Source organism: Hetaerina americana, unplaced genomic scaffold, assembly GCF_022747635.1.
Source record: "Hetaerina americana unplaced genomic scaffold, ioHetAmer1.1.p SCAF_6, whole genome shotgun sequence".
Lineage (NCBI taxonomy): Eukaryota > Metazoa > Arthropoda > Insecta > Odonata > Calopterygidae > Hetaerina > Hetaerina americana.
The window spans coordinates 16,663,163-16,690,505 of record NW_027287205.1 but is presented as its reverse complement, the minus strand read 5'-3'; the positions used below and the strand labels follow the sequence as shown (position 1 = coordinate 16,690,505).

At 40.2% G+C, this 27,343-nt stretch overlaps 2 protein-coding genes across 6 annotated transcripts in view; both read left to right on the top strand.

Annotated features, from left to right (window-relative positions):
* ena (ENAH actin regulator enabled) overlaps positions 1-8,122 on the top strand; it is a 47,063-nt gene extending 38,941 nt beyond the window's left edge. Inside the window, exon 10 of the mRNA XM_071593473.1 lies at positions 1,130-8,122. Coding sequence (XP_071449574.1) covers positions 1,130-1,158 — 29 coding nt within the window. The 3' untranslated portion in view covers positions 1,159-8,122. The remainder of the gene's footprint in view (positions 1-1,129) is intronic.
* Positions 8,123-10,990: 2,868 nt separating this feature from the next.
* The window catches only part of LOC139695407 (uncharacterized), a 108,635-nt gene continuing 92,282 nt past the window's right edge, over positions 10,991-27,343 (top strand). The window contains exon 1 of one of the 5 annotated variants that reach the window (XM_071594145.1): positions 10,991-11,885. In XM_071594145.1, coding sequence (XP_071450246.1) covers positions 11,283-11,885 — 603 coding nt within the window. In that variant the 5' untranslated portion in view covers positions 10,991-11,282. The remainder of the gene's footprint in view (positions 11,886-27,343) is intronic. The other 4 variants (XM_071594143.1, XM_071594144.1, XM_071594147.1 and 1 more) reach the window with 4 other exon arrangements.

Below are 27,343 nucleotides of genomic sequence, written 5' to 3'. Positions count from 1 at the left end.
ACACTATATCCCTCCTTTTACCTTGTGCAGAGCACACCTGACATCTTCTTTGAGGCCTGGACTTCTTTCCGGTCGGCGGTATGTTTTCAACGAAGAGTCTCTCAAGCGAAATTCCTCACTTGAACTTGCACTATCACATCCAATACCCTTTTCTCTTTCTCCATCCAGATGTTCCACTATATTCTCCATATTATTTTCAATCAAAATAAGCTTATCCGTCTTAGAATGCATTACGTTATAGACAAGTCTTTTGTACTTCTCTTTCTCAAGAAAGAAATCTAACAACTGAGGCTATAGATGGTGGTGAGACCTTTTGCCCTCGCAACTGTTATGATGAAACAGACAGAAAGAATGATACACGAATGGTTCCAGAGAAATTAAATAGGGAGATCATATCAAGCAATAAAGACAAGAGTTATATCAAGAGCCAGGAATGACAAGGAAAAAAATTACATTGAAAATTGATAAAATGACAAGAAAACCTTGGATTAAGGACAATATGATTAAGAAGATACGTAAGAGAGGGAAATGGAAGAATGTAAACACAGAATTAGGTTGAAGAGGGTAGAAATAGATAAATAATAAACTGAATTGGGAAAATAATGGGGTAGAAGAAATGTAGTGGAAGACACGGTGAAATTAAATTGAAAGTTTATAAAGGAAAGGTGAGGTTGGTGGGCTGTTCAGGAAGTTGAAAGCATTGTCAGGAAGTAAGTAGGAAAACCTTGAATATAATAGTTAAAACATTGGACTAGAGGGATTTAGTATTTGATTGATTAATATATTCTTATGATCATGTTTTGTTTGTTGGCATCCTGTAATTGACTCAACTTTGGTATTGACCGTAGTTGGAGGAGAAAATGTTGTGAGCTAGAGCAGTTCACTTGGTAAAGTTACAATTCATGTGCCCATAATCCAATATGCAGCCACCATTTCCATATATTTGCGGGCATGTAGAGCCTCAATGAAGATAATTTCATTCTGTCCTCTTGATTCTATCCCTTTGTTATTTTTGCGTGTGTCTGTGTCAGTCGCACTCATGATGCAAAGTCTCAAGGTTCATATGGGGAAAGATTTTTGTCCTGATGAGTGTGTTGACTCTCATACTTCCATTTTTATATTTTTTCAGCAATCAAGATGGAGTTGAACAGGAGGTAATGCTTCTAGTGGTAAGTTTGCGCAAGCCTAGTTCCTAAAAAAGAAGATGGCATGGAGACATTGTGAGGAGGGAAGGGGGGAGTGTTTCATTTGGGGGCTTGAGGGAGGTGTGTTCTCCACACCACAAGGTGCGCAATGAGGGAGATGAGTGTTGGTGTGTGGCTGGCTGGTGTGAGCATCCCCATGAATGAGAGAAGATTTGCATGTAGGGGTGCACAAGAGTGTGTGTTAGAGTGAGAAGAGGCAGTGCTTCTCACTTGTCGTTGGTTGCCCCAAGCAGAGGGGCGGAGGGAAGAATATGTTTTGTTTAAGGGAAGCTATGTGTAGAGTGCCCGACCCCTCTCCCATCTTATATCAAAATGACCTTCATACTTTTCATTGTATGCTATGCAATTATGTCCAAATACACACAACATGGTCAATCCATTACACACATTTGGCGCTAAAACTTGTAGCCAAGGGGAATTGATGTGGGTGAATGGGCTCCAAGGTACTTTGTCCAGATGCATGGCAGCTTCCCCTTCGTGTCATTATGATTGCCACTCCTTTCTTTGACTTTTAGTTGCCACAAGGGTGTCCAACAACACATGAAAATAACATCCATATCAATATTATTCTCTGTACATATAAAATATCTACTCCTATCTCTTCGACCTGCTGCATGCAGGGATAGAAAACTGCTTTTGATGAGTATCTCCAATTGGTTTAACCATGTTACGTGCAAAGCATATGAGTGCTGACTGTAGCCAAAAACGTTTTGGAGTAAGTAGTTTCAATGATTACTTTAATTTTGCTGAAAAGGAAGTTGCTCATGCAACTGCATGATACTACTTTGGTTATTCTTGGTATTAAATAATGGGATGTTATCAAGATAAGGTGTTCATAATTGAGACACTAACTTCCATTTCACTTGAATATGACTAAGTTCTAGGGAGTTAAAGAGTCATGCTCTGAACATTTAATTTATATCCCTCCCTTGTCTGGACAATAGATGTGATGAGGACTGAGGAAGTCTGCTTAAAGTGTGGTTATTTACTGGTACTGTTATTTCTTTGGGTTTCTCATTATTCCAATCTAGATGATTTCCAATCCGTAAATTCAGCATCTTAGATGTAGGGTTGTCAGTTTTTCTTAGAACTTTTGAAACTTTCATGAAAGCCCCTTTTTTTTTAAATCCAAAACGTGGGCCCACATTGTTTTGCTTATCTATGAATGCTTTGAATGTCATTGCCGCGGTTAAACTTGTGCATTGAAGGAATGACAATGGTATTAGCTTCATTCAGTATTTGCCTGTGTGCTATCCTGGGTTACAAAATTTTTGTCGGGTTGTTTAAGAGGCTTTGGGAACATATATTTGGGGTAATTATATTTCTGTGGAAGAAATTGTTCAGTACACGTATGTGAATAATTTTCTAGTAGTCATTCACGGCAGTCAGTGGAATATGCATTCATTTTCTGGGTGTTGCCATGTGGACAAAATATCTTCTTGGGAGGTAGTATGTCGATGTCAATGGTAGATACTCCCTGGTGAATATGTAAATAATGGAAATAATATGAACACTAATTTATATTACGGGGTGACTTATCATCAGTGAGGTAATTATAAGGTGTAAATCAGTGGTGTTAACTACAAGAAGATCAATGCGTGAATGAAACCTTAATTTAACTCCATTAACAGGTAGCAAAATGACTGAATAGGGATATTTTTGGCCAGGCATGGGTATCTTATATCAGAGTTAATGCATCTATCATGCATACTGCAATGCCTTAATGAAGATGATGACTGGAATATTAGCATTTAAGTATTTATTTACACATTTTTGCCTAGGAGTATCCACTATTGATATCAGCAGCAGCCAATGACAATGACTTAAGTACGCATCATTTCAAAGGATGTATTGTTTATTGAGGATATGGGTCAAGAGCTGAGAGAGGCTCATACGTGGATGGCAGAGGCAGGAGACAAGTGCGTGCACCCATGCATGACCAGCGGGCTCTGTTTTGCCCTGCCTGCATCTTTTTCTCTCCTGATACACCAGATGTGTGTAGGTGGAACTGCAGCCAAAAGGGAGGGCTGGTTGATGTGGGGTTTCCCAAGGGCATGGAGGAGATTGCTTGCCCTTGGGAGAGGGAGTTGCACCGCTCTCTCCTTCATCCGAATGCACGCACACACCTTCATACGGTACAAGGGGGTGAGGAGTGCCGTGATCCCTCCCGCCTCTTGAGAAATTGCATCCGAGTAACCAATTGTGCCATGAGGAGCACCTTGGACACGAGGGGTTGAGATGAAGTGTGATGTCAAGGAAACGGGTGGAGCTACTCTCTGTGTGTTTTAAACAGAAAATTATGTGCTTGCAAAAAAATAAAATAGAAGTAAGCATGCTCTGTAAGGCATTCGTGCAAGTAAATACTCTATACATATGCATTTAAAAAAAATAAATTTGTTAATTTAATGGTGCTTTATGTTCAGTAGAGAAAAGGTAAGGAGAATTGTATTTAAGTGAGAATTTTTTAAGTTTATAAGGTAGATGAAAATATAAATACATTCATATGCAGACATATGCTCTAAACCTGTTCATGAGGTTCTGATGCCATTTTAAACTTTCTTGACAAGTTATTCCATAGAAGAGAATGGTTGACTGACACGGGATTCTGCATATATATTTGAATTTTGAATCAAGGGTACAGCTTTGATGAAGTTGCATGTGACAGTATTGACTTTATTGCCATCTTTACCGTTGTGATATAATTTTCACCTCCTGCTTCTGAATTAGTTCCAATTCCATATATGTCTTTTGGAGCTTTTGAAAGGCATCCATGTGGAAAATATTTCATTCCTTCCTGTCCCAAATGATGCGTGATAACAATTAGTCTTTACAAAATATAGTGTGATTTTTATCGATAAGTGTTTTGAGTCACAAGGAGAAAGCCCCTGTGACAGAACTGTTTGTATGTTATTGTTCTACCGGCATAGTTTGCATTTCTCTGGTCAGGTTGGGTCTGTTGTCTTTGTAATGGTAGAATAATAGTCCCTGAAGAAGAGCAGAGGTCTTTGTGGTACTTTGTTCCTTGTGAGGTGCACATTTAAACCTCCTGTCATGCCTACCAGTCAATGACAGAGCCTGTTATTGTCACCCATCAGTAGAAAGGGACTTGTGAAGTAGATAAATTGGTAGCCAAACTCAACTTTCCAACAGTTCATAGGAGTTATATAACACCCTAATAGCCCAACCATGCATTTGCTTCCTGTGGCAATCAGGAACATCATAGAAAAGAAATACATGCGGAGTTCACTCGGGAAAACTTTTATTTGTGAAGTTGCTTGGTATTGTCTTTATTTTTCTTGTAAAGAAACTTTCTTCTGCTGCAAAATGGTCAGTGTTCATATGTAATTAAAAAATGCTTAACATTCCATTTGAGCAATGCATCCAAATCTCTAAGTGGTAATTGACCCTTGCAATGGGTAGGGTTGATGGTTGATAGAGAGAGAAATTAATCATTAAGGGTTTGGTAATGAAGGAAGACACTTAGCTTTTCTGCATAGAACTTTTTCTTTATTAAAACCAAGGTTTTGTTACAGTGCAACATCTTCAGGTCTGAACACCTGAAGATGTTATGCTGTAACGAAACCTAGGTCGTAATAAGAAAAAAATTCTATGCAAGAAAGCAAAGTGTTGTCTTTCATCATGAAGGATTTCCACCATGTTATGCCTGAAACTGTATATTAAGGGTTTAGCTTTTTTGGAGCTCATTGTGAGAAAAAAAGAATAATATTGAAATGTGTCATCATGCATGTGTAATTGCAGCAACCCATCCTAACATTTATTTTGAATGGAAGCTGTTTATGGAATTTTTGATTTTGCTCCTTGGTGGTGTTTCACCAGGACTGCCCCCTTTGGGATCCTCCCCCCTCTCACTTTTCTGTGCAATTGCGTACAAATTTCAGTGGATTAGCTTTGTTGCTGTCAGTATTCATTTGCATTTGCCTTATCATGGATCAAAAGTGCCCTGAGGTCAGAGAGATGGCATTGGAGCTGTAGATCTTGGGAGTTGTGATGCCCTTCCATGTCATTTGAATGAAAAGGCTGTCCACCAGGGTACATCCCTCTCTGCTGAAGGCATATCTATGCTCTTCTCCTTCTTAAAGGCCTGTTGATCAGTTGATTGGTTCATCCTCTTGGGTTCTGTATTGAGTGACCTGGGAATCTGTGAATATGCATGTGACAGTAGACAGCATGTGGTTCAAGTCGCTATGAAAAATGTGTGTACCACAATCTGAAGTCATGGTTAAGAGTTTGACTGCAAGGCACAGGGACATGGTATCTTCTTAACAAGAAGGGAGATATATTCTTATGTGTAGTCCAGGGATATTACAGATAGTGCTGACAGAGATGCTCACTTGAGTGTATGGGAGGGCAATAGTTAATGCCTGATAGTCTTGTTTTGCATGCCACAAAAGAAAGATAAGGGTGTCCCCTTTAATAATCAGTTCTTTGATTCACAATATGTCATCACATAATCTCATGGCACCATACTCGTACTTTCCCAACTCTAGTCTCTTGATTCATTAAAAATATTGATGTTAATTTTTCCGAATTTGATGAGCCAACGTAGTAGAGATGAGGGTATGGGGGTTGAGCAAGTGTATCTTGTGAATGGGAATGACTTCAGAGAACCGTATGTGACCACTTGAATATCCCCCATCCAGCTGGCATAATTAATTTTGCTGGAATGTTTTCCTTAAGGTTCAACCATCCATTGCAATTAATTTTCATGCATCATCATTGTTTGCTGTTTCTTTGCTAACTACCAAAATTAATAATTGCATTTCTTCATATTTTCTGCAGACTGTTCTCTTTTGTCAAATTTTTATTTTGTAAATCAAACAATACATCCACTGAGACCTTCCAACTATAAGAAACGTGCGTCTAAGATGTAGGAGAAGTAAATACTCGCGTAGAGACGCGTAAATACTCTCACAATTTGGGGGGCTCAGCGATGGTTTGAGTTGTGAAGTATGAAAGAACTGCAGCCATCCTGTGAATTACTTATGAAACACTTTTCCTTATGGTCTGCCAAAGTGAGATGCTTCTTGAAAGTGATGAGTGATGGCACTGACAGAATAATGGAAGCTAAGCTCTCAAAATAGAGTTCATCAATGGAAAGGAAGGTGATTACATCAGTCTCTATGCTTTATTCACAGGGCATGGTGAAATTTTAACAAAAAAATGTTTGAGTCATCTTGAGTGCAATAATAGGTTTCATAGGCAATCAGTTTCCAAAATACTTGAATCTAAATTGTGAATCCGGGCCTGCACAAGGTCAGGGGATCTTTGATAGCAAGTTTACTACAGCATGCTTCAAGTATTAGCCAATAAACAATTTGTTTTTTGTTGAGTTGTTTGAACTTAACAAAGGAATTTCACGTTAATAAATGGTCAATAATACATTGAAATGCATTATGGTATTAGCATTTAGGTACTGACTGCAGCTGGGCATTGCTAAACATGCCCTATGAATAAAATTTCTGATTGGACAATTGCTGTTCATATCCGTACACTTTCAAGAAATATTTGAGCAAGTTATCAAGTAAGGACTTTAGTGAGAAGTATGAACTCTCCCCAATTGATTCAAATTAAACCTGGCTGTTGGCCTTGGTAGTGACATTCAAGCATCTTGTCGGAAATAACAAATTGAGCAGAAGATTTGGGAAGGGGCTTGAGACTGATGTGTTGCCAATTGAATCATTTACCGTTCCAGTTTCTGTTTCTCTCAATTTAAATATAAATTCACTACCTGTATTACATTTTACCAATTCTGAGGAGACTTCTAATACCATTCCTGTCAACATTTTTATACCTTCCCGACAGCCATGAGCCTGTCATCACATTTTCAACAACAACTTCCTGATAATAGTTAAGTATACTGAATGGCATATTTGATACTGATAATCAATGATATTTGTTTTGCATTAATCTCCTGTGTGAACAGTGTTGAGAAGGATTAAACTTCCTGCTTCATACTCCACCACATTGGCATTCTGCTGAAATGGATGTAAAACACCATAATTAGTGTTAACTAGAATTGTATTTGTTGAATTCTGAGCTCTGAAGTGACTAAGATGTTGAAATAATGTCTAAAATTCACTGATCGCTTCTAATATCCAGGAAGATCAGCATTGTGGTACACAAGTTCATAGTCTGTGGCATCAAAATTGGATTGGTCAAGTAATACAACTGATGCTCAAAATATTATAATTATGTGTAACTCCCACTCCCAAGTAGACATTTCTTTCATCATATTCGAAACTTTCAACTAATCCTCAGAAAGTGGTATGATGAGTGTGTTATTGTAAATATTTTTTATCGAAAGAGCATTTTCGAATGGTGGAGAAAAAACCTATTACTAGCAATTGTGCATTTCATGTTTTATTTCTAAGGCCATACTTGATGAGGTGAGAATTATATTACAAGGCATTTGCACCTTCTGATTACAAAAACTAGTCTTAATATTAAATGAAAGGATTCCATCTTTTTAAATATCAAGAGGCTGTAATTGATGGGTTTAAAAAAATAATACTTGTTATTAATAGGGAATGCTTTTTTGCAGCATTTAATGATGCATTCAGTTCACATGTTTCTATATTTATAAATTTTGGATGAGTTTGAAGTGTCCTAGGAGCATATGGGGAGGAGAGGATTGATTGTTTTTTCAAGCAAATTGTGGCTATTCCCCAAGGAGGGTGAGAAGTACCTATCTTACATCATGTGAAAATTATAGTGTTACTTCTGCCCAAGTTTATGTTATGTCCTTCCTAGGTAGAGGTATCAGTGCTATCCCATATGGCCTATCTGTGCATTGAAGAAGAAAAAGAGAAGGAAGTCTCCAAAAAAGAAAGTGTGCGAGTTCACTTTATATGTATGTGTGTATTATATATATATATATGTATATATAATACACACAATGTACTATATATAATATATATATTATATATAATATATATATATATATATATATATATATATATATATATATATATATATATATATATATATATATATATATATATATATAGATGAGCACACTTCAATGAGATTGTTTCAAGTGCATGATGAGTGTGTGACAGTGTTTGAGGTATCCCATGAGCACATGAATCATTCTCTCTTTAAATGTTTTAAGTTTGCTAACTCATGTGTGCTGTCCTGTAGATTAATAGGTTTTTGTGTAGTCAAGTGATGACATTTTGTACAGTTAAATATGGGATGTATTGTGGATATATTCATGTAGTTGTATCATCAGTATAAATGCCATGAAATTCATACAGATAAAAACATATGACATTCTATATTTATAATTGTACATTACCATATATTATATTGTTATGGTTGGGATTTTGCATTTTTATGTACATAATGACAACATCGTAAGTTACCCTCAATTTTCATGATCTTACTTTGATAATGAAAGTTTAGTTGGGATTCAAAATTCATCATCTCCATGTGTTTTTTGGCTTTTTTGATGGTGTATGCTTCAAAAATTGTATGTCTGGGATTTTTAGTGAATGGTTATGAGGTAAATGTCATCATTATTGTACGAGCTGTAATGGCCAAAATAGATTTTTTATCAAAAACCAACAAGTCAGAATTTCACTGCTAGAAGTGTGTGTGTGTGTGTAAGGCTGAAAATTAAAACCCTTTGAATTCTGTTCCACTTTTGGATTTTGTTAATGCGCAATGTGCCTTGAAACCAACACATTTGTTAAATGAATGATAAGTATAACTTCTGAAATGTTTTGATGATAATACTACTTTGTTTTATAATCATCTTATCTACCTGTGACCTTTTTGCTCTGTTTGTGTTTAACTTAGTAAATAGGGTGTGGAAGACCAACCTGCAAATTTACTCCTTCTTTTCTTGTATACCTATAATTCAGATATACCCATGGAAAACCATGCCCGATATCATGGTAGTTATATCTGTATTTTCTTTTTTGTTACTCCACTTAATTATTTAAATACCAGCAAATCATATTTATTGGCTGTAAATAAAAAATAATTAGACATTTAACTGTTGAAAGTGAACTGAATTTTGATTTGATGAAGTGTAAATAACATTAAGTATCATGTGAAGGTAGATCAGTTTCAAGAACTTTGAAGTTTTTTTAGTAATTGTTCTTCCAACGTTGATATATCATTATTGATGAGCACTTAATTCAGTTTTGCAAAATGTTTTAAACGAATTTTATACTTTCTGTTAATAGTTATTAATTATTTCAAAGGCTGCATGTTAGGAAAATTTTAATGTTGATTCATATTCCCCAGTTTATTAGACTCTTTAGAACTGCTATCTTGTATCATTATATATGTATTTCGTTTATGGAGAAAGTGGTTGCAGAGATCTCATTTTATGTAGCAGAAGTATGATTTAAGGGTAAGACAACTCCTGGTTTACAACGTTGTGTAAATAAATGTATATTGTATGTATCTAAATCACAACTTGTGTTTCCCACATCTTTTGCTGGTAGGAATTGGTACATTTATAGTTTTAGTCAATTTTTTGTTTGTTACCATGGAAAACATTTTTTTAAATCGGTGTGGCCTTCTGCGTTGTTGTATCACTAATAGTGTACAACTTTTCAGGACTGGCTTGATAGCTAGTTTTGACCAACTGCTCAAATTGTGTCATCAATATGCTTTGGATGTAGGTATGCTAGGCCACCATGGTTAACATGCCGGACGTTTTCTACCCGAATTGACAAGTGTAAATGACATTAGATCTCATTAGGAATGCTTTCTTTCATGCACTTGTGTACAGGATCATAAACAGTGGATTATGTTCGAACTGCCTGTAGTATAATAGTGAAGTTTATTCCTATCCTCATAAGTATTTGTCATTTTGCATTGTATTTTGAATAAATTTATGAAATTGGAAGTTGTTATTGCCATTAATTATTCACGTGACAAGCGAAGAATTAAAATTGAGGTAAAGACGCAGAACTGTATAGCCATACGAATTGTGTTCTTTTAAAAATGGATGAAATTCATAGTGCTTGCGTAATCACAACCGAAAACTCAAAATTAACTACTGTAATCATCCATTAAATTTTGCAAATCATACCTACCAGGAACAATGAAAGTATCCCCTCTTTTAAGGGGAACTACGCCCTCGCGCGATGGTTTATTTTGCCGCGACATAGAAGTTTCATTTTATGGAAATTTCCTTTTGACGTTATGGGTTAATTTTAATACTAAAAATATTTAGCCTGGACTTCACATCACGTTGATATCCACTGGGAGGTATGGAAAAGCAGGACTAATTGAGCTTGTTCGCCAAATGCAGTGGTAAGTACTCCGTTGAAAGCTAAAATATTCAGGCTAATACAACATCCAAGCTGATCAGAATATTAAGGCACTTAAGATATTTTACATCGTAGGGCATCGGTTGGCCTAACAACGAGAATAAAGAGTTCAGCGAAGCATTGCGCAATTAGTGAGGGCAGTGGTGATAATACCTAGCAAGCGTAACTTGAAGAGAACGACGAGTTACTTTCATTTCTGATTAGGAGAACTAAACACCGAGCATTTAGATGTGATTAGGTAAACAATAACATATTATGTACACCAACCAATAACATTGTGGCAGACGACGCCATCGTATTATCGATCGTCATTTGCTTTCGATGCGGGCGAGAAATCGATTTCAGCGCAGCGATGTCGCAAACAAGGGTGCCCCCTGTTTTTTTCTTCCTCCGCGGCGCGGGGAAGGTGGGAGGGGGGATTATCGCAAAACAGCTGTTGACGGATAGATGAGTAAAAGTCGGCGAGAAACTGAACTCGCACGGCGAAGGCACAGCAGCATTTTGTCGCACGAAGTGAAAGAAGAGAGGACTGAAGGAGGGATCGGAAGCGCACAGAGGAGCACTACTTGTGGCGGCGGGAGCGACCACCCGAGTGTTGTTACCGCGCACCTAGCGCGCGATCTCTGTCGGCAGGGAGCCCTCGGTCCAAGCAGGGAAACCCGATCTGGCGGCTAGTCGTAGCGGCGGGGGCTCGGGAGCTATTTTGGCCCCCCCCTCTACGCGACCACCCCCACTCTTCCCTGCTTGTCGTTATTTATAGAAAAAGATGCCGGATCCTGTCCCGATGCCGATTTGGAACTGGCTGGCGGAGGTATGGAGCAATATGGCCGACTTGGCCGACCGGATAGACGACCTCATCTGCAGCTTCGAGGGCAGCGGTGACACCACGATGGACACGGTGGCTATGCTCATCTTCGCCTGGATGGTCTTCGGGGTGTTCGCCCTCTTAGTCGGCCGTTACATCTATGGCCGCTTCATCTCGGGCTCTAGCCTCAGCTGGGGCAGCCACAAGTCGTCGGCGGACGACCCAGCGGCCGTCGCGGCGGCCTTGACGGCCGCCGTGGCTCTGCCCCCGGAAGAAGGTTCCGCCACCCCCGGCGCTAAGGGGGGAGAACACCGTCCCCGTTCGGTGGTGCCCCCGACCCCTCCGATGCGCAAGAGGCTGTCGGCCAAGGGTTCGGCGCCAGCCCCTGCCCTCAAGGCCCCCTCCCTGTTCCCGCCCCCGGTGACCACTGGCCCGGAGATCGAAAGCGTTAAGTGGGTGAACGCAGTATTCGCCTGGCTTTACTCAGACCTCACGCTCGTCAACGACCTCGTGGGCGCCTGGATTCAGTCGCTGAACGAGGCGACCAGGAAATCGGTGACTGAGGTTAGTTAGTGTGTGTGATAAACGAGCGGAACAACGGCTCCCATTGTTCGTGCCCCTCTCGAAGGTCGATGATATCCCCGAACCATTCGCGAGTCCATCCAACCTAAATCACCGCATGTTAAAAAAAATAATCCGTTTCACGCGATCGATGCCGGAATTTAAAAACTCATCCTCCCCAGAGATGCATCTGTTATAGCCGCGAGTTCAACTCTTTTTAAGATTTTGTGCATTTAAGGATGTATTTATATCTGCACTTGAGGATATGTTCATTGCGCTAGCATGAGACGTAGTAACACGGATTGCCCTTACAACTGAACGTGATGGACCAATATTCTAATGTATCATTTGAAAGTAGATTGAATAGGGGCTCTGTCAAAACTCTCCTCACATAATGCTAACTGACGGAAATACGTGTAATGGCTTTTCTCTGTATCAATTGGGTAATATATTGATGTTGTGGAGCAACACCCTCCGAAATTAATGCATTTCGCGCATTGTGATGACAAGTTAATTGAAAGTGAATGTTTTTAACATTTTTTGGATTTATGGATACGCTGTGTAGGATTTTGCTCTCTCCTGACGTGCTGTATTTTGTTTGTGCCGTTGCCAATAGCAACAGTGTTATCGGCATGATGAATGCGGTAGGTTGTTTTAACGACGTTTAAACGTCTTCGGTGTTCAAGTTTATTGTGCCTTCACTTCAAGTTCCGTACTGGATTCTTTCTGCATCGCCATCGTTTGGGTGAAATGTGAAATTTCAACCTGAAGCACGCAACCTTTTTTCCGGTATTCCACGTACCCCCTATTCGTGGAAGTGGTTTGATTTCCAATGAATCTATTGAATATGTTCTACGGCCGATGTCACGGTTCACGGAGAAACTGTTCGAAGAGCTATAGATGTACCCTGAGGTACCCACCAATACTCACGATTGACATGGCGTATTTGAATTTTTAGTGCTTTAGTCGTCAGCACGACGCGGTAGCAACCCCCTGCAATGCGACGGGACCAGTGGATGATCATGACTACGGCGCCGCGGAGATGTTAATTCGTAGCTTCTCGAAAGATGAGTTATCTGATTTGCGAATTGTGGGCTTCCACGGATGTGGTCGGAGGCCTACGAGTGAACAGAAAGTATTGTTATTCTGAGAGAAGTCACTCCACCTTCAGTGTGATTGTTTGTGCCCTTTAGACCGAGGGGTAAGAACCATCTACGTAGAGATAAAGCTTAGGCCGTGAATTAAAATTAAATGAAGTCAAGACATAATCGATTTGTTCTTTCCTGAATGTAGATGTTCAACATTAATCGGGCCCGTGAAACCCTATTGCCGAAAACTGTACCGCATTGTATTTAATGCGACCCATAGAATAGGAGAGGTCAGAATTAGCAACAATTTGGCGTTATCAATTTATTTTTAACGGGTATCCTGTGGCTATGGAAGGCACTAGTTCCTGCACACTTTCGCACTACTGCGAAAATACATTCAATGCAAATATACTGTACACTTTCAGACTTCGTGGAATTGTTTAATGTACTCATTCCAATGCAAAGTGCACATTGACTTAAAAACTATCCCGATGGTTTATTTACGGATATTGATATAACTTCTCCAACGTCTTGGGACATATTTTTGGACTAGGGCAACTTTGAACTAAATGCACGAGGCTTTTATTATATGTATTATTTACGTGTATGTTGTCTTTGGAGTTACTTCTTCAACAATATCTGCATCCCCCTTTCTCCGAATTCGCCTCCCCCCGTGCTTCTTATTCCCTCGCTCCAGAAGATTGTGTTTTTGGAATCCGAAAGAACCCTGGAGGTATTCAGAGCCTAATTACGAGGAATACATTTATTTTCAGTCATTTCAGGACTATTTATTATATGAAGCATTTGCAGACGGGAGGTACTAGCTGATGAAGGAGAGTACAATCTTTCAGGAAAGATGTGCAGTAACCTCTCTCTCCATATGTGGCCCCCACTCAGTCGTAGGAGGTGGTCTCGAATTGGCCTTCGTCTTTGCAAGGCAGGCAAGTGGAGGAGGATGAGGACGCAGTGGGTTGGGGGCTTTCGTGGATGAGCGGTGAGGGAGAGAGTGAAAATAATGGAGAAGGGCGGAGTGCGAGTGCGCGGGGAGAGAGGGCGGGTGGGGTGGGGGATTGATTATGTGGCGGGAGGGGGGGAAGAGTGGCGCAGGCTCTCCGACATGTCCAACCCCAGTGTGAAACGAGCGGAGGGGGAAAAAGGAGAGGTCTCTTCGCGCGAGGAGAATTCGCGGAGAGAGTTTACATGTACGGCGCCTCACCGTGGCGTCCCCGGCGATGTCCTTCCTACCTCCGAGGGCACTCAGGAACGCCAGCGAAAAGCGATCACGGGCCCCTCCCTCCTGCGACTGAGCCACGCGGCGGATGTCGCTGAGGTCACTTCCACGTGAGCCGCGTCGCCGCGCGCGTGGATGGCGTGTGGCATCCACGCGATGATTTCACCGCGTTCGCGGGGGAAGAGGCGCGTTTGTGGTCGTCGAGGGGGCCTTCATCCTTGGGGTCTGGGGCTCGCGGAATTTTCGTGGGAGTGGGCAATTAGGCCCCTAGGGCAATTAGAGGTAGTATTCTCCCCTAACAGAGTGGGTAACGTAGTGGGATGAAATGTTAGTCTTATATGTATGCACTCCTATCCGTATTGTTGGGAACCTTTCTTTTGGTTAGAATTTTGGACGATTGTCGCTGTCTGTTGGTTTTTACTGTTTTTTCAGTTTTAGGCAAGCGAAAATTTGACGAAAGGATGTCAGTAGAAAAACTACGAAAATTACTAGAAAATTACCCATCCTCTGGTATTCATTTTCTCTTCAATTAACTAATCGAGTTATTAAAATAGCGTTTTAGGTTGATGGTATTGGATGAGTGCTGCTAAAATTGCAGCTGGAAGTGTGCTCCCTCCCTCCTGGGAGCGTCAACCATTTGTACTCATGTTGGTATTGACATTTGAGCTTCTCTTTCAACCTCCAAAATTACGAGTGACCAATGATTCCAAAAATGAAAACCCAGCGTCTCACGCTGTAGAAAAGACCTTGTTCTCTTTTTTTCATTCACGCGTTATAAATAATTCCAAAGCCTTAAGAGTAGGACCACATACAGTAGGTACGTCAAGGCTTAATCAATTTCAATGTACATAAACAGCCCAATTACGGATCCTATTAACTTCGTTAATTTTGATATTAGCTATGAAATGGTGGCTTGGCTACCATCTACCATGAATTAGCTATTTCCCGAGTCGCCTTTTATTTGTTTACGCGAACGAATATTGTTTGTAGGAATTGAAAATCCTACACCGATGTTCGTATTTTTTCGGTGTGTTGATAATTTTTCGATTCTGGTCTACCTTTGCGCTAATAACCAAGTTAGCGCCTGTGGAGAAAATTGATATGAATTGTGAATGCTTAATGTACTGCTTAATCAACCACGAACGGAACAAATTTTCCAATTTACCCCCAATTCCAATATTCTTTGTGACCCGGGTGATATTTCTTGTGAGTTACCTACCGCTTGACATTGCTTGTTGTCAAAAGAATGCATTAAGTTGATCAACAGTGATAGGGACACACAGTCTTCTGCTCGAAATTCAATTATCAATACGCACTTAGGCTCTGGATAAATATATACCACGAAACTCGGGTGGAAGAATGAGGGGATGACTATTGTATCAAGCAAAGCGTTGCATTGTGACCAAAGTGACCCTTTAATAAAAATGGAAAAAAGATTCGCCCTATTCCTTGATAATAGTCGGTAACTATCAATGATCGCCAAAACAAAACCCTCACTCATTCCAGGCCACTTGGACCTTATTTACTACACGCACAGTAATTGCATAGCCTAATAATATATAAATCTGAAAGTTAAAGTGTTTGTATGTTTGGAGGCACATCACACCACGTCGGTAAGGAGTAAGGGATTTTATTTTTATGCACGAGCAGGTTATGGCATAGCATTTTTCTCCCAGAATTAAGGTGTGAATTCATTCACGCAACAAGGTGGAACAATTAGACTACCGCATACTTTATGTAGGCTTTGTATCTTGTACAACTGTATATTATGTTTCATGCCGACAGCTAAGCAGACGCTGACGTACGTTGTGAACAGATGCTACCAAATCGATAGTCTCGAATTATTTCCTTAAAAGGCATTTTTTCGGTCAACGGCTGTAGAATATTTTGTTGGTCTTAAATTATTTCTTTGAGAAATACTGTAAAAGTGCATCAGTTCGTTTTTTTTCGAATTCCGTGGTCCCGACTTAATGCACCTATCAGGTAACCACAAGCCACTTTAAAAACCCTCGTATGTGCATGGTTACTGCCAGCCACCGCTAGAGTGTCTGGGCATGGGTGATTACACCATAAAATAGTCCAACTGATATATTCCTGAATCCTCCGGCAGTTTCACCAATGTCCGTGCCTAATGTAGTGTCAAAACCAAATGTTGGTGATGATTAACCCCTGTCCCCGGTTTAACTATTACTTTTTTCCCGCGGTCATTTCTGGTCCCTGAACCGTCGTCCGCCACATACCTACCATCTCCTCGTTCACCTACCGTCGCATTCCAGTCCTCTATCATTATCAAATGTTTCCCCTCGGGAGCACCCACAATTATGTATGCGTCTAACTTGCCGCACACCCGTATCAACTTCTTCCTCTTTATGATTGCTTTGTGGCATATATGCCTGAACAATTACCAAGTTCGTTGGTTTAAGTTTCAAGGGTAGAAAGAAAAACTTAGCTATTCCAAATAAAATATTCATTTTACACGACCATGGTTTAGATGCTATGCATCATCATTAGATGGTGTTTTCTCCCTACCCTCCTCATGAAACAATGCCGCTAAGTAAATCCCGACACAGTAATGCTAGGTTCAGCTTGTCTCTCCCAACTACTGGGTACGACTGACGGCCGATTGGGCCTAGTCCTGTTGTTGCCAGGACTCATTCTAATAATCCTGTCCATCATCGGTTCATGGGGATAATTTGAAACCACCTCGCATTGAGGTGGTTTCCCGTTGCTTTCCTCAATAGTGTTTTTAGCATGACACCGTGACTCAATGGCCGCTACAATGGGGTCAGACGTTGCACGGACTACCTTTCTTCTGGCTCCTAACATTCGTCCTATCTGACGTGGGTGACCCTACCAGGAGTAAATATTGTGGCTTCCGCCAGCACAGGGGTCTCTAGGGGTCCTCAGAACGCCCAAGTCCCTTCATCACGTCATTGTTGTGGTCGATAGGCAGTATCCTTTTTAAGTCTGAATTTTAATTTAATATACTTCAAGTCATAATGCCCATGCAAATGTAGTTAACGGCTGATGAGCTAACAGAAATACATGAATGATAAGTGTCTCATTTCGTCGATTTTCTTCCAAAATTCCTTAGTGGCTTAATTGAATATTTTTTCGTGTGTAGATTCTTTGATAAGATTTAAGTTGATAATTAGGACTTTCCGGTGACGTTGAGTGCTTTCACATACTTCAGCTTCATAGGCGCTAGAAAAATTCAACTTCATTTTCATGCGGTTTATGTCTGCATGTCAGTTATCCTGCATTTGAAACCCCAGGTCCTTCGGAGAACTCCGAGAAAAATATGTCTTCGACTGTTTGTCAACATCCTCTTTGGGCCTCACGGCTGAGTGAGATGATGCTTGCCAAATCAGTCTTGGAAACGTTGCTGTGCGTCATGTGGCGACACGATGATTAACTCGCTCAAAGCAATAGTGATGATTTTTCACATATTGAATATTCTATTAATGCTTGATCAGGTAATTAGTTGAATATTCCTAAGTACCCTCAGAATTAGTTTTTTTGGATGATTAATGGTTTCATTGTGACTATTTCCTTATTGACCGCGCCCCGCCTGCTGTTTTCCCTTCTTATCAGTGTAAAAAAATACGAAAATTGAAGGGTTTTATTTCTGTAAAGAGGATACATTTAATTTTAGGTCTTCTTCGAGGAATTTCCAACAATGGATCATGGAAATGTATCGATGGATGGCTCCGTTACAAAAGAATTTAAGTGATCTCGCCCAACGTACTCTCGCGCAGCCTACTTCGCTCCTCTCTTTTCCTATGCGTTGTGAAGGGAGACAATGCTTTTCCTCGCGGGCGTTTTAAAACTGGAGAAATAAGCGTTCTCAATTGTATTATATTTTTTTCGCATTCTATTCCTCTAATTCTTTCTTGTGAAAACCAATGCGAAACGATTATGGGTCCACCATCTATGAGCAATATACATTGAGTATTCCTTTAGTAAGTTTTTATTAAGTGAATAACTAATGGAATTTTCCAATGCTGATACCTTGCAGATTGTATAAGACGATTTGGTCGTCTAGGAATCATATGGAAACATCGTGGTTTCCGACAAGGGTAATCATTATGACTCGTGATATTCGAGGATCAGTAGAACTGGACCTATTTTATCGATTTGTGTAATAGGTGAAACGATTGGAAGAATTAATACTTTTATTTTATTATATTTTCCTGATATTTCTCTCGGCTATTTAGATAAAACAATTTGTATAAAATTATGTTGGCTGATTTAGACACCATTCATCAACGGAGTCTGAAAAATCCCCTCGCTATCCCATTTTGTCGAGACAGGCATATCTTGAGGAATCCTTTGTTGAAAATTACTAAGTTAGTTTACGCCCCCACCTTCAGATAACGGAACTATATGGTTTGTATAAAAAGTATCGGGAAAAGTTGCGGAAAAATAGATTGATTTCAGATATTGATTCCTACAATGCCTCAAAATTCTCCCAAGTCATCCCTTGAGCGACAAACCACTTTTACCAGCGGCTTTTCCACGACTCGAAGGCTCCCTGTTGGCAGATTCCGCACGGACCCCTAAGGGTACCCGTGCAAGCTTCTTTGATAGCAGTTAGGATACCATGGTTTTGTCCTTGGAAGGAGGATTTCACTTATGGGAATAGGTAATAGTCGGCTGGTGCCAAGTTGGAAGTGTAATGAGGCTGGGGAATCGTCGCGATGCCGTTGCAGAAAGTCTTCGCAAGCAGCCGCTCGACTCTGCTTTGGGTCCTTCGTCTAGACTTGCGGGACGACTTTAACGCAGATCTTTCGCATCTTCAAATTTTCAGTGATAATGGTGTGCAATGTCATCTTACCAATACCAATGCCACTTTCTTTCAGTTTTGAGAGACGAGGGCTTTGAAATTTCAGGTCAACCGTGTTCTCAATGTATTTTAAGTTACACTTTATCAAAGTCCTTTCATTTGTCAATTGTCGGTTTCTTTGCTGGTGATAAATATCCCCGAAAGCGCCAAGCCGTTTTTCGGTCGTTGACTGCTTGCAAGAGAAGCCGTCTTGATGGCAGCATGTGAATTTCGTTTTTATGCAGATTTCACTTAAAAAATGAAATGTAAAACTGTTTTTGGTACTCATCTGAAATATAGTCATTATAGGCCATTTAAGAAAGAGTATTAGTAATGAATGAATATTAGAATGAGTATTAGAATGAGCAAACTCTTCGCTGATGGCTAGTTTTTCGAGAACCTTGAAAAAATCAAAAATATCCGATGAATCAAAGTGGGAATGTTGTCTCGAGTGGTAATAATATTAGCCACAAGAGGTTTCGTCACGGCCTGCTATTTTCAGTTGTACTCGTGCAAAACGTCCGAACTAATGTGGCATATCTTACTTAAGTGGTCGTGCACGTTTCAATTTTACTTAGCAGGTACAACCGTGTACCGTCGACTCAAGAGACCAATTGTCAACTGAAAATAGTATGTCGGCGGTCAAGGACCTTAAAACAAATACTTTAAACCCAAGCACTTGTTAACAAGAATAATTGAATACAACTAATAAGATCGGGGAAAATTTAAGTTTATTTAACATAGTTAACTTTAATTTACTACGGCTCGTCACTTCTCTTATCCTTTATTTTTACTATCTTATTGGTTGTGGAATGTCTTGCCGATTGTATAAACTTTCGAAAACCCTTCTATTAATAGCGCCTGTTTGAGAACAATCTTGATAATCAAATAGTTAAGTGTGTATTGAAAAACACCGCAGCTCATTCCACAGGGTTTTCGTTTTTTTCGAGTTGAATGTTAAAGTTATAAAGGTTTTTGTCGTCTTCCTTTGTGAATATGCCAGGTAATAAATAATCATAATCTCTGTGGATTAATGATTGAATTGGCTTCCCGTTGCCTACCTCAGTAGTAGTTTTTTACGTGACACCATCACTCGATGGGTGCCCCACTGGGGTCAGACGCCTTTGAAGTCGCCTCACGGAGGCGGGAGAAATATTTACTCCTGGCACGGTTGACCCTGCCAGGAGCATATATCAATCCTCCCACCATCACCCTTGTAGGGTTCATCATTACGCTTAAGCCCTTCCACCACGTCAAGGTTGTAGTCCATAGAGAGTAAATATCTCTATAAACTATGTTTACATGGGTATCTATTTTTTTTGGAGTACCTTTTCGAAGGCATTTTGAATTCTAAAAACTCAGTATCCAATTGTGTATTCTCTCCACCCTATGTCAACATATTTCAGAAGCAAACTTACCTAAATGTCGCGTACGATCTTTTTTTCCCAAACCTGTGCTGACCCCGCCGTAATGTGGTCCTGATAACTAAAAATAAAATTATATTGTTACGAGACTGTCTTCTATCGACTTGTGAAAAAAACTTAGGAAAAAAAAGGTGCTGTGTCTTTAGCATGTTACTATAGAATTCTAGTCGGGACCTGGTGATTTGTTTGTTTCAATAATACGGGAGTGTTTTTCTGTTTCTTCGTAGGACAATAATAACAATAATATTCCGCTCATGAGCTCTTCCGATATCTGAGAGGCTTCGTTTTCTGGACTAATATTTTGGTCTAGACTTGCTGAAAAAAAATGCTTAGAATTTTAACCCTCTGTAATAATGTCACCATTTTCTACCTTTAAACAGTGTGCCGAGTGGACGCCTCTCCAGTATTTCCCTGACTTACGACCGAAATGATTCAGAATCGTCCTCGAAGTACTTTGCCTTTGAAGGCGTAAGGCATTGCGCATAACACTTTTCCCTATGATTATATTAGCTTGTCTTTTTTTGGGATTGCAAGTTTTGATACGTTGTTTCCGTGAATATTACGTAATGTTTGATGGCCCTTTTCGCACGAATTGTTGACTCGCAAGTTTTCATTGCCTAGTTTTTGAGACGGTTTTTGTCTTTTTCTTCAATGCATTGAACGCAGCGGCAACGCTTCCCATTCTGTGCAAGGCTCGTGTGGATGTACCCCCTGCCACACACCTTGCTGATGAATTGTAGCATACCATGTAGATAAAACGGCCAGCTTTCCTGTTTCATCCTGTTTTTTAAAAGAAATTTAGTCTTCCTTAAGGGCAAGGTCTCAAACAGTCACGATAAGTGTGCTCGCGGGGATGACGAGCATTCTTAATGCGGAGTATCGAATCATTTGGATTGGTGTGATTCATCGAGTGACGTGCCTCACCTTTGCGTAATTGGGAGTAGCGCATCAAGGCCGCCGAGGTTCGCTCCCCCTCTCTCTCAGCGACCCACTGCCCGCTTCCTTGACCCCACCGAGACGCCGAGAGAGTCACGCGCTCGAAATGGAAAATGCGAGCGGCTGCCTCGTCTCTTCGTCGATGTGTGTTCAAGTGTTTGTCGCTTTGGGAGGAGAAAAAACATTCCTCTTTCTTGAACTACAATTCATCAATTTATAGACATTCATCCTCATTGGAACTAGTCCTCCGAGAAGAATATCAGTCGATGGTGTAGGAATGTTGAATTGTATATTAGTTTTCAACTTTCCATTAGCCTTCTCTGAACGAATATCTACCTCATCCGACAAAAGAAACGGAAATTCAAAAAAAGCGAAAGAGGACAACATGTCAATCCTCTGATGGTATTTTTCTCTTGTTCTTGCCGTGTTGACAAAATAATATTTGGTTTGAATAATTTATGACTTCAGTGGTACCAAATCCATCAACTCCCGTTGATGAAAATTTCTGACACTACTTTTATCCCGTCATATAATATATAATATCCCAAAATATATGCAATGATAAATATTTCTCATACCCTGTATGTGTCGATGTTTAAACCCTAACAGCCTATATCTTTAGAGAATACCAAAAAGTCTTCGAATTATATCTTTCTTTGGGATGCTGAGATAATATGAGTAAAAATGCAATTATGAAGATTAAATATGTGAAAGCCTATCTGAAATTTTAAAATGAATTACATTGAACAGAAAAATGTTTCCAGTGAATGACGAATTTATTCTGTGAGTAAATGGGGATTTGGATCTCATGTGATGATATTTTTATCTTTTAATGCGTGATAAGTTCGATATGAAAATTGGTTATCGGAATCTTGGACCCGAGGAAAAGTTCATAGCTTGTTGATCCCATGTGGCATTAAGAAGTTTTTTGAATTCCCTGCATATCACTTTTAGTAAAGAAAGCATAGATATGTGGGAATATCAATAGCAGATTTGCATAAGAAGCGTTTACAAAGAGACGGAAGCTAAAAGAAAATGCCGGAGATGCCGCAGCATAAACTTTTCATCCGCTATTGCAAATTACAATGCAACAATTTGGAAGTGATTCCAAATCATTCGCCTTGACCGGGATTCGAACCCCGAATACCTCGAGGAAGAGAAGACTAGAGGAAACTTAAATGTGGATCGTTGTTTTGCATTGTCCTGAATATTGTCGTTGAGGCAGGAGGATAAACGTAAATTTGAGACCCAAGAGGTGTGGGTGTGGAAAAGAATGGAGTACTAAAATGAACAGCATGGGAAACCGAAGATGAGGTTTTATGCATGGTAGGGGAAAGAGGTTGTTGGTCTTCACAAATGCTACGAATTAAAGAGGAGAAGTGCATAAAGGAGATGGGGGGAGGCAGAAGAATGCTGAAGACATTGAGAGAGAGGCAGGGAGAGTGCCGGCGAAGCAAGGGAGAGGCAGGGCGAAAGAAGAGGCATTTTATGGATTAAATCGAGGGAGGTTGGAAGGGTGCAAAGCTATAAAATGAGTAATTGTGACATGCATTTTGGGGTTTAATTTAGGGCCATTTCATTCAGGGCTTAGGAGTAAAGTAGTGTGTGTATAGTGCCAGGGTCTCTCAAAAACCCGCCTTAGCGGTAGAATACTACTGCTTATAATAATAATAATAACAACAAAGAATAACCTGAGCCTATACTAGTAGATTACTAGGAATAGGTCGGAAATAGGCGCAATAAGTGTTGTGTTGTGAAGAAGAAATGTTGCGCAGGGATGCTACACAATGTAAATGAACAATAGTAGCATTTATTAAAATGTGTCATATATAAAAACTGCGCTTGAATTAGTAGCAAGTGATATGATATTTCCCGTACTGTGGAAAAGTCACAATAATTAATTTGAAGCCATTTCAAGTTAGCCGTCGCATTAAATTAAGGAAAAATCGTTGGAAATTACGTGTGCGTCGATGTGTTACCCAGAAAGTCACCGTTAGGGTGCATGGCAAGGGATTATTCAATCCCACAGATTTTCGTAGTTTGAATTTTTGTGAAATAATTCAAGTATTGTAGATCCTGATAGCTACAGGTACATGCACACTACAATATCAAAGTGTGATACATTTCTATGTTTATACGAGACGAGATGTTGGTGAGAAGGACAGTGAACTAAGATCATATGAAATAATGACAACATTCCGACTGCCACTGGTCTTTGAGTGGCAGGAATTGATTTCACTACAGCCAAAGAAGTAAAAATTAAGTTGTCGTAAGGTTTGTCTCCAACAAAAATGAAAGCTATTTCAAATAATGGAGCTAATGCTAACTTCAGCCAAATGCACATCACTATGTAAGTGCAAAATACTTCTCTACGCATGGGAGCCGAGTTTCTAGTAATAAGAAGGGCAATAAAATGAAGGTTAGAAGAAGTTAGATGACACCATGATAGGCTACTTAGAATAAAAAAAATTACATTTGTCCCCATTGTGCGGTCGTTTGCAGCTATTCTGATTCCTTATCGTCTGTGGGAAAAATGACCAATTAAATCTGTCTGTTCTTGACTCAATCCTTCTAATTTAATTTACATCATCTCTTCTACCGTAAAACAATGGAGATAAAAATACATTTTCAACGTCATCACTAAAGAGACCTTCCAATTTATACAAGAAATTTAATCTGCACTTTCACATTCGCTCCGCGAGTGATTCCTAACCTAGTTCCGCTAATTATTTTGATACGCTACTCAATTTATCATATCAAAATTATACAAATCAAGCTCCTCTACGCTGCACGGGTAGGCATTCAATCCAACTTCTTAAGGATTCCATATGCTTGTAGCATATTCCGAATGAGGTCTAACTAGCGAAAGATAACGTTGCTCGGTCTCTCGCTTCATTTGAAACTAAATAATTTATCAATGAGGACTTTAGAGACCCATTGTTTGATCTACTCGCTGACCTACACAGTTATCTAAAAGAGGCCTGCATTGTTGGAATATCCTACCAGCTACCCACTTGGCGCCCTCGGACGTGTGGTGAACACCAGAGAAGTGCAGAGGGTGCCTTTATGATTGAATTGCCAGACGTAATTCGACGAAGGAGGCCTGGATGTCCGTACAGAAATGACGCAACCTCTGGTTTATGACCTCCACTTGGCTTCGAACCAGAGCTCCACGATTAAGCCTCAGGACATGGCTATAAATCGCGAGTTTAACATCAGCACCCTCGACGCCACCCACCACTCCCAATTCAGAGTTCATTTTCCGTGAAGGAATGTAGAATTCCCTCAGATCTGCGGTCCACGGCATCGTTGGCGCCAACACGAGCCACGACCCGCAGCCCAGATCACTTCGTGCCCGCAGCCGTCTTAGTCACCTGAGAAACGCCGCCACTCGGAATGCAGCAACCCGCCAGCCGCTGGCTCACACACTCATGGTCTGCCCTTTCCAGCATTACGCGCTTGACATTACTATTGCCTTTCCCCAGAATCCCCTCCTCTTTACTCTGAATGTTCCTTCTGGGTGGGGCTGCAGATACCACAAGACAACAGGGCCAGCACCTGACATCTGTAGGATACGTAAATGAGGATTACCTTCGCATCTCCCATCCCTCGGCGCTGAGTTTACTTCTCACAGTTACTGCGCTAGACAATTTTTCACCCTTCCGATTTGCGGATTAGCGCCTTTACTTCACCGTGAGGGCAGCTTATCGAGCGCTCTGCCGCTTGTTGCATTCGGGCGAACCCATGCCGTCCGTCCCATTAGCGCAGCGAGTTGTCGTTATTCCACCCAGAGCCATATCCTTCTCCAGAAGAGTAGCCTTTCCTTCCGAAGCTTAGACGCGATACCCTCAAACGTAGCGATATGGACCCTTGGAACTATGCCTTCACGGGTGCAGATGAGCATCTTGGCAGTAGTTCCAGTAGAAGTCATCCTTAATCAATCGAACTTCCCAAAATTTTGAACATAGGCTCGGACAAAACCCGGACAATTACGATTTACGATGTGATAATTTCATAAGGCTTAATGAACGCTACTTTAACATTGATTTAAATGTAGAGCTACCGCCTGGCTAACTAGTATACCCACCTCCCACCCAAAATCTGTGATGAGAACAGACACCAGAGTGCCCCGGTTGCTTAAAAGATCGCGTATCTGATTGAAAATTACGTTTCCTGGATAGCTCAAGTGGTTGGAGCATCCGCCCGGCAATTGGAAAGATTCGGTGTTCAAGTCCCGGTCTAGGAAATATTTTTGCGCTTGTGATCTGCTTAATTCCGCCTTCCCCACCTCTACTGTGTTTGTCCTTTATGTGTGTTCCTATCCCTTTTCCTTATATCTATTTCCATGTGAATGAGTTTGTGTGTGTGTGTGTATATATATATATATATATATATATATATATATATATATATATATATATATATATATATACAGCAGGTAGGTAGCGGGTAGATAGCAGGTGGGTGGAAGTAGGTAGAGAGCGGGAGCTCGCAGAAGCACATTCTTTCATTTCAGTAATCTTCTCCTGTTATATTGGGTATCAAGGACAAGATGCTGATCAAATCATTAGAAATTCGCGTTCGAAAAGGGTTTTTATTTAATTATCTAACTCATGAATTTATTAAGAAGGTTTATTCCCTTGGACGCGTTAATTCAAGTTTAATCGCCGTATGCGGAATATTAAAAAAATAGTACGTGACAGATTCGTTCCGCTTGGAAAAGTATTGGTTTTTTTCTCATTTTATAAAAATGAAAATGTTATTACTCTTCAATAAAAAATGACCCTAATCATTCTTTTTACGTGTAAGCAACGTCTTGCATTTCCTTTACTCGTCCTCCAAATTTTAATGGTCCTTCTCGAAGTAGTCCTCATTGGATACATTGCTCTTTTCCCGCCACTTTTTCTAAGTCTTCAAAGATATGCTGGAAAGTATTTTTTTATTGTTCCTTTGAAATTGTCAAAGTGGCCACCGACACTGCTTATCACGACGAACAAACGCGAGTGAGGAAAGAAGTGGGATACAATTGAGGAAAAATAGGAACATCTGAAAAAAGGGACATCGAAAATCGCAAAAGAAACAATAGGAAGAGGGTAGGGAAACCATGGATTACGGGCGAGATCATTAAAACACGAAAGTAGGAAATGGAAGGATTTAAGCAAATACGGAGAAGGAAGTATAAAGAGTATAAAATAAAATTAATCGAATAATAAAAAGAGCAAAATAAGCGTAGTGGAAGACGCAGTGCGAAAGTATGGAAAATTTATAAAGGAATGGCGAAATTCGTACGCTATATGTGCAGGTAGGTTAAAACCCTGTCAGCAGGTAAGAAGGGAAATTCGTGCAACCAATGATAAGTCAGGGAAATTTATAACTGAACCAGGGAAGATTAAAGAGATGTGGAAGGAATATATAGAAGATCTATAAGGTAAATAGGGGCTTGCAAGCTTTGATGTAGACAATATGACGTAGAAGATGATAGGTTATGTCCAGGTTTACTCAACGGCGTAATAGAAAGGGCATTGAGGAAATTAAAATCAAATAAGGCCGTGGGGGTGGACAGCATCCCAGCGGACATACTTAAAGGTTTAGGGAAATATGGGAGGAAGAGTCTATTGGGATTAACTCATAATTGATTTAATAATAATTAATTCACATCTATGAGGAAGGAATGTGGCCTAAAGGCTTCGTCAGGTCTGTGTTAGGTCCTATGCCAAAAAAGAGAAAGGCAGCAATATGTGAGGACTATAGACCAATAAGGCTGATTTCGCACGCGGCTAAAGGGTTTCTCAGAATCATCAAAAAAAGGATGTAGAGCCAAACAAATGATTACTTTGGGTTCAGAAAAGGGAGAGACACACTTGATGCCATTTCAGTAGTGAGTTCACCAATAGAGAGGAACATGTGTATATTGCAATGAGGATGTATTCGTCTGTGTCGTAGATTTCGAGAAAGCG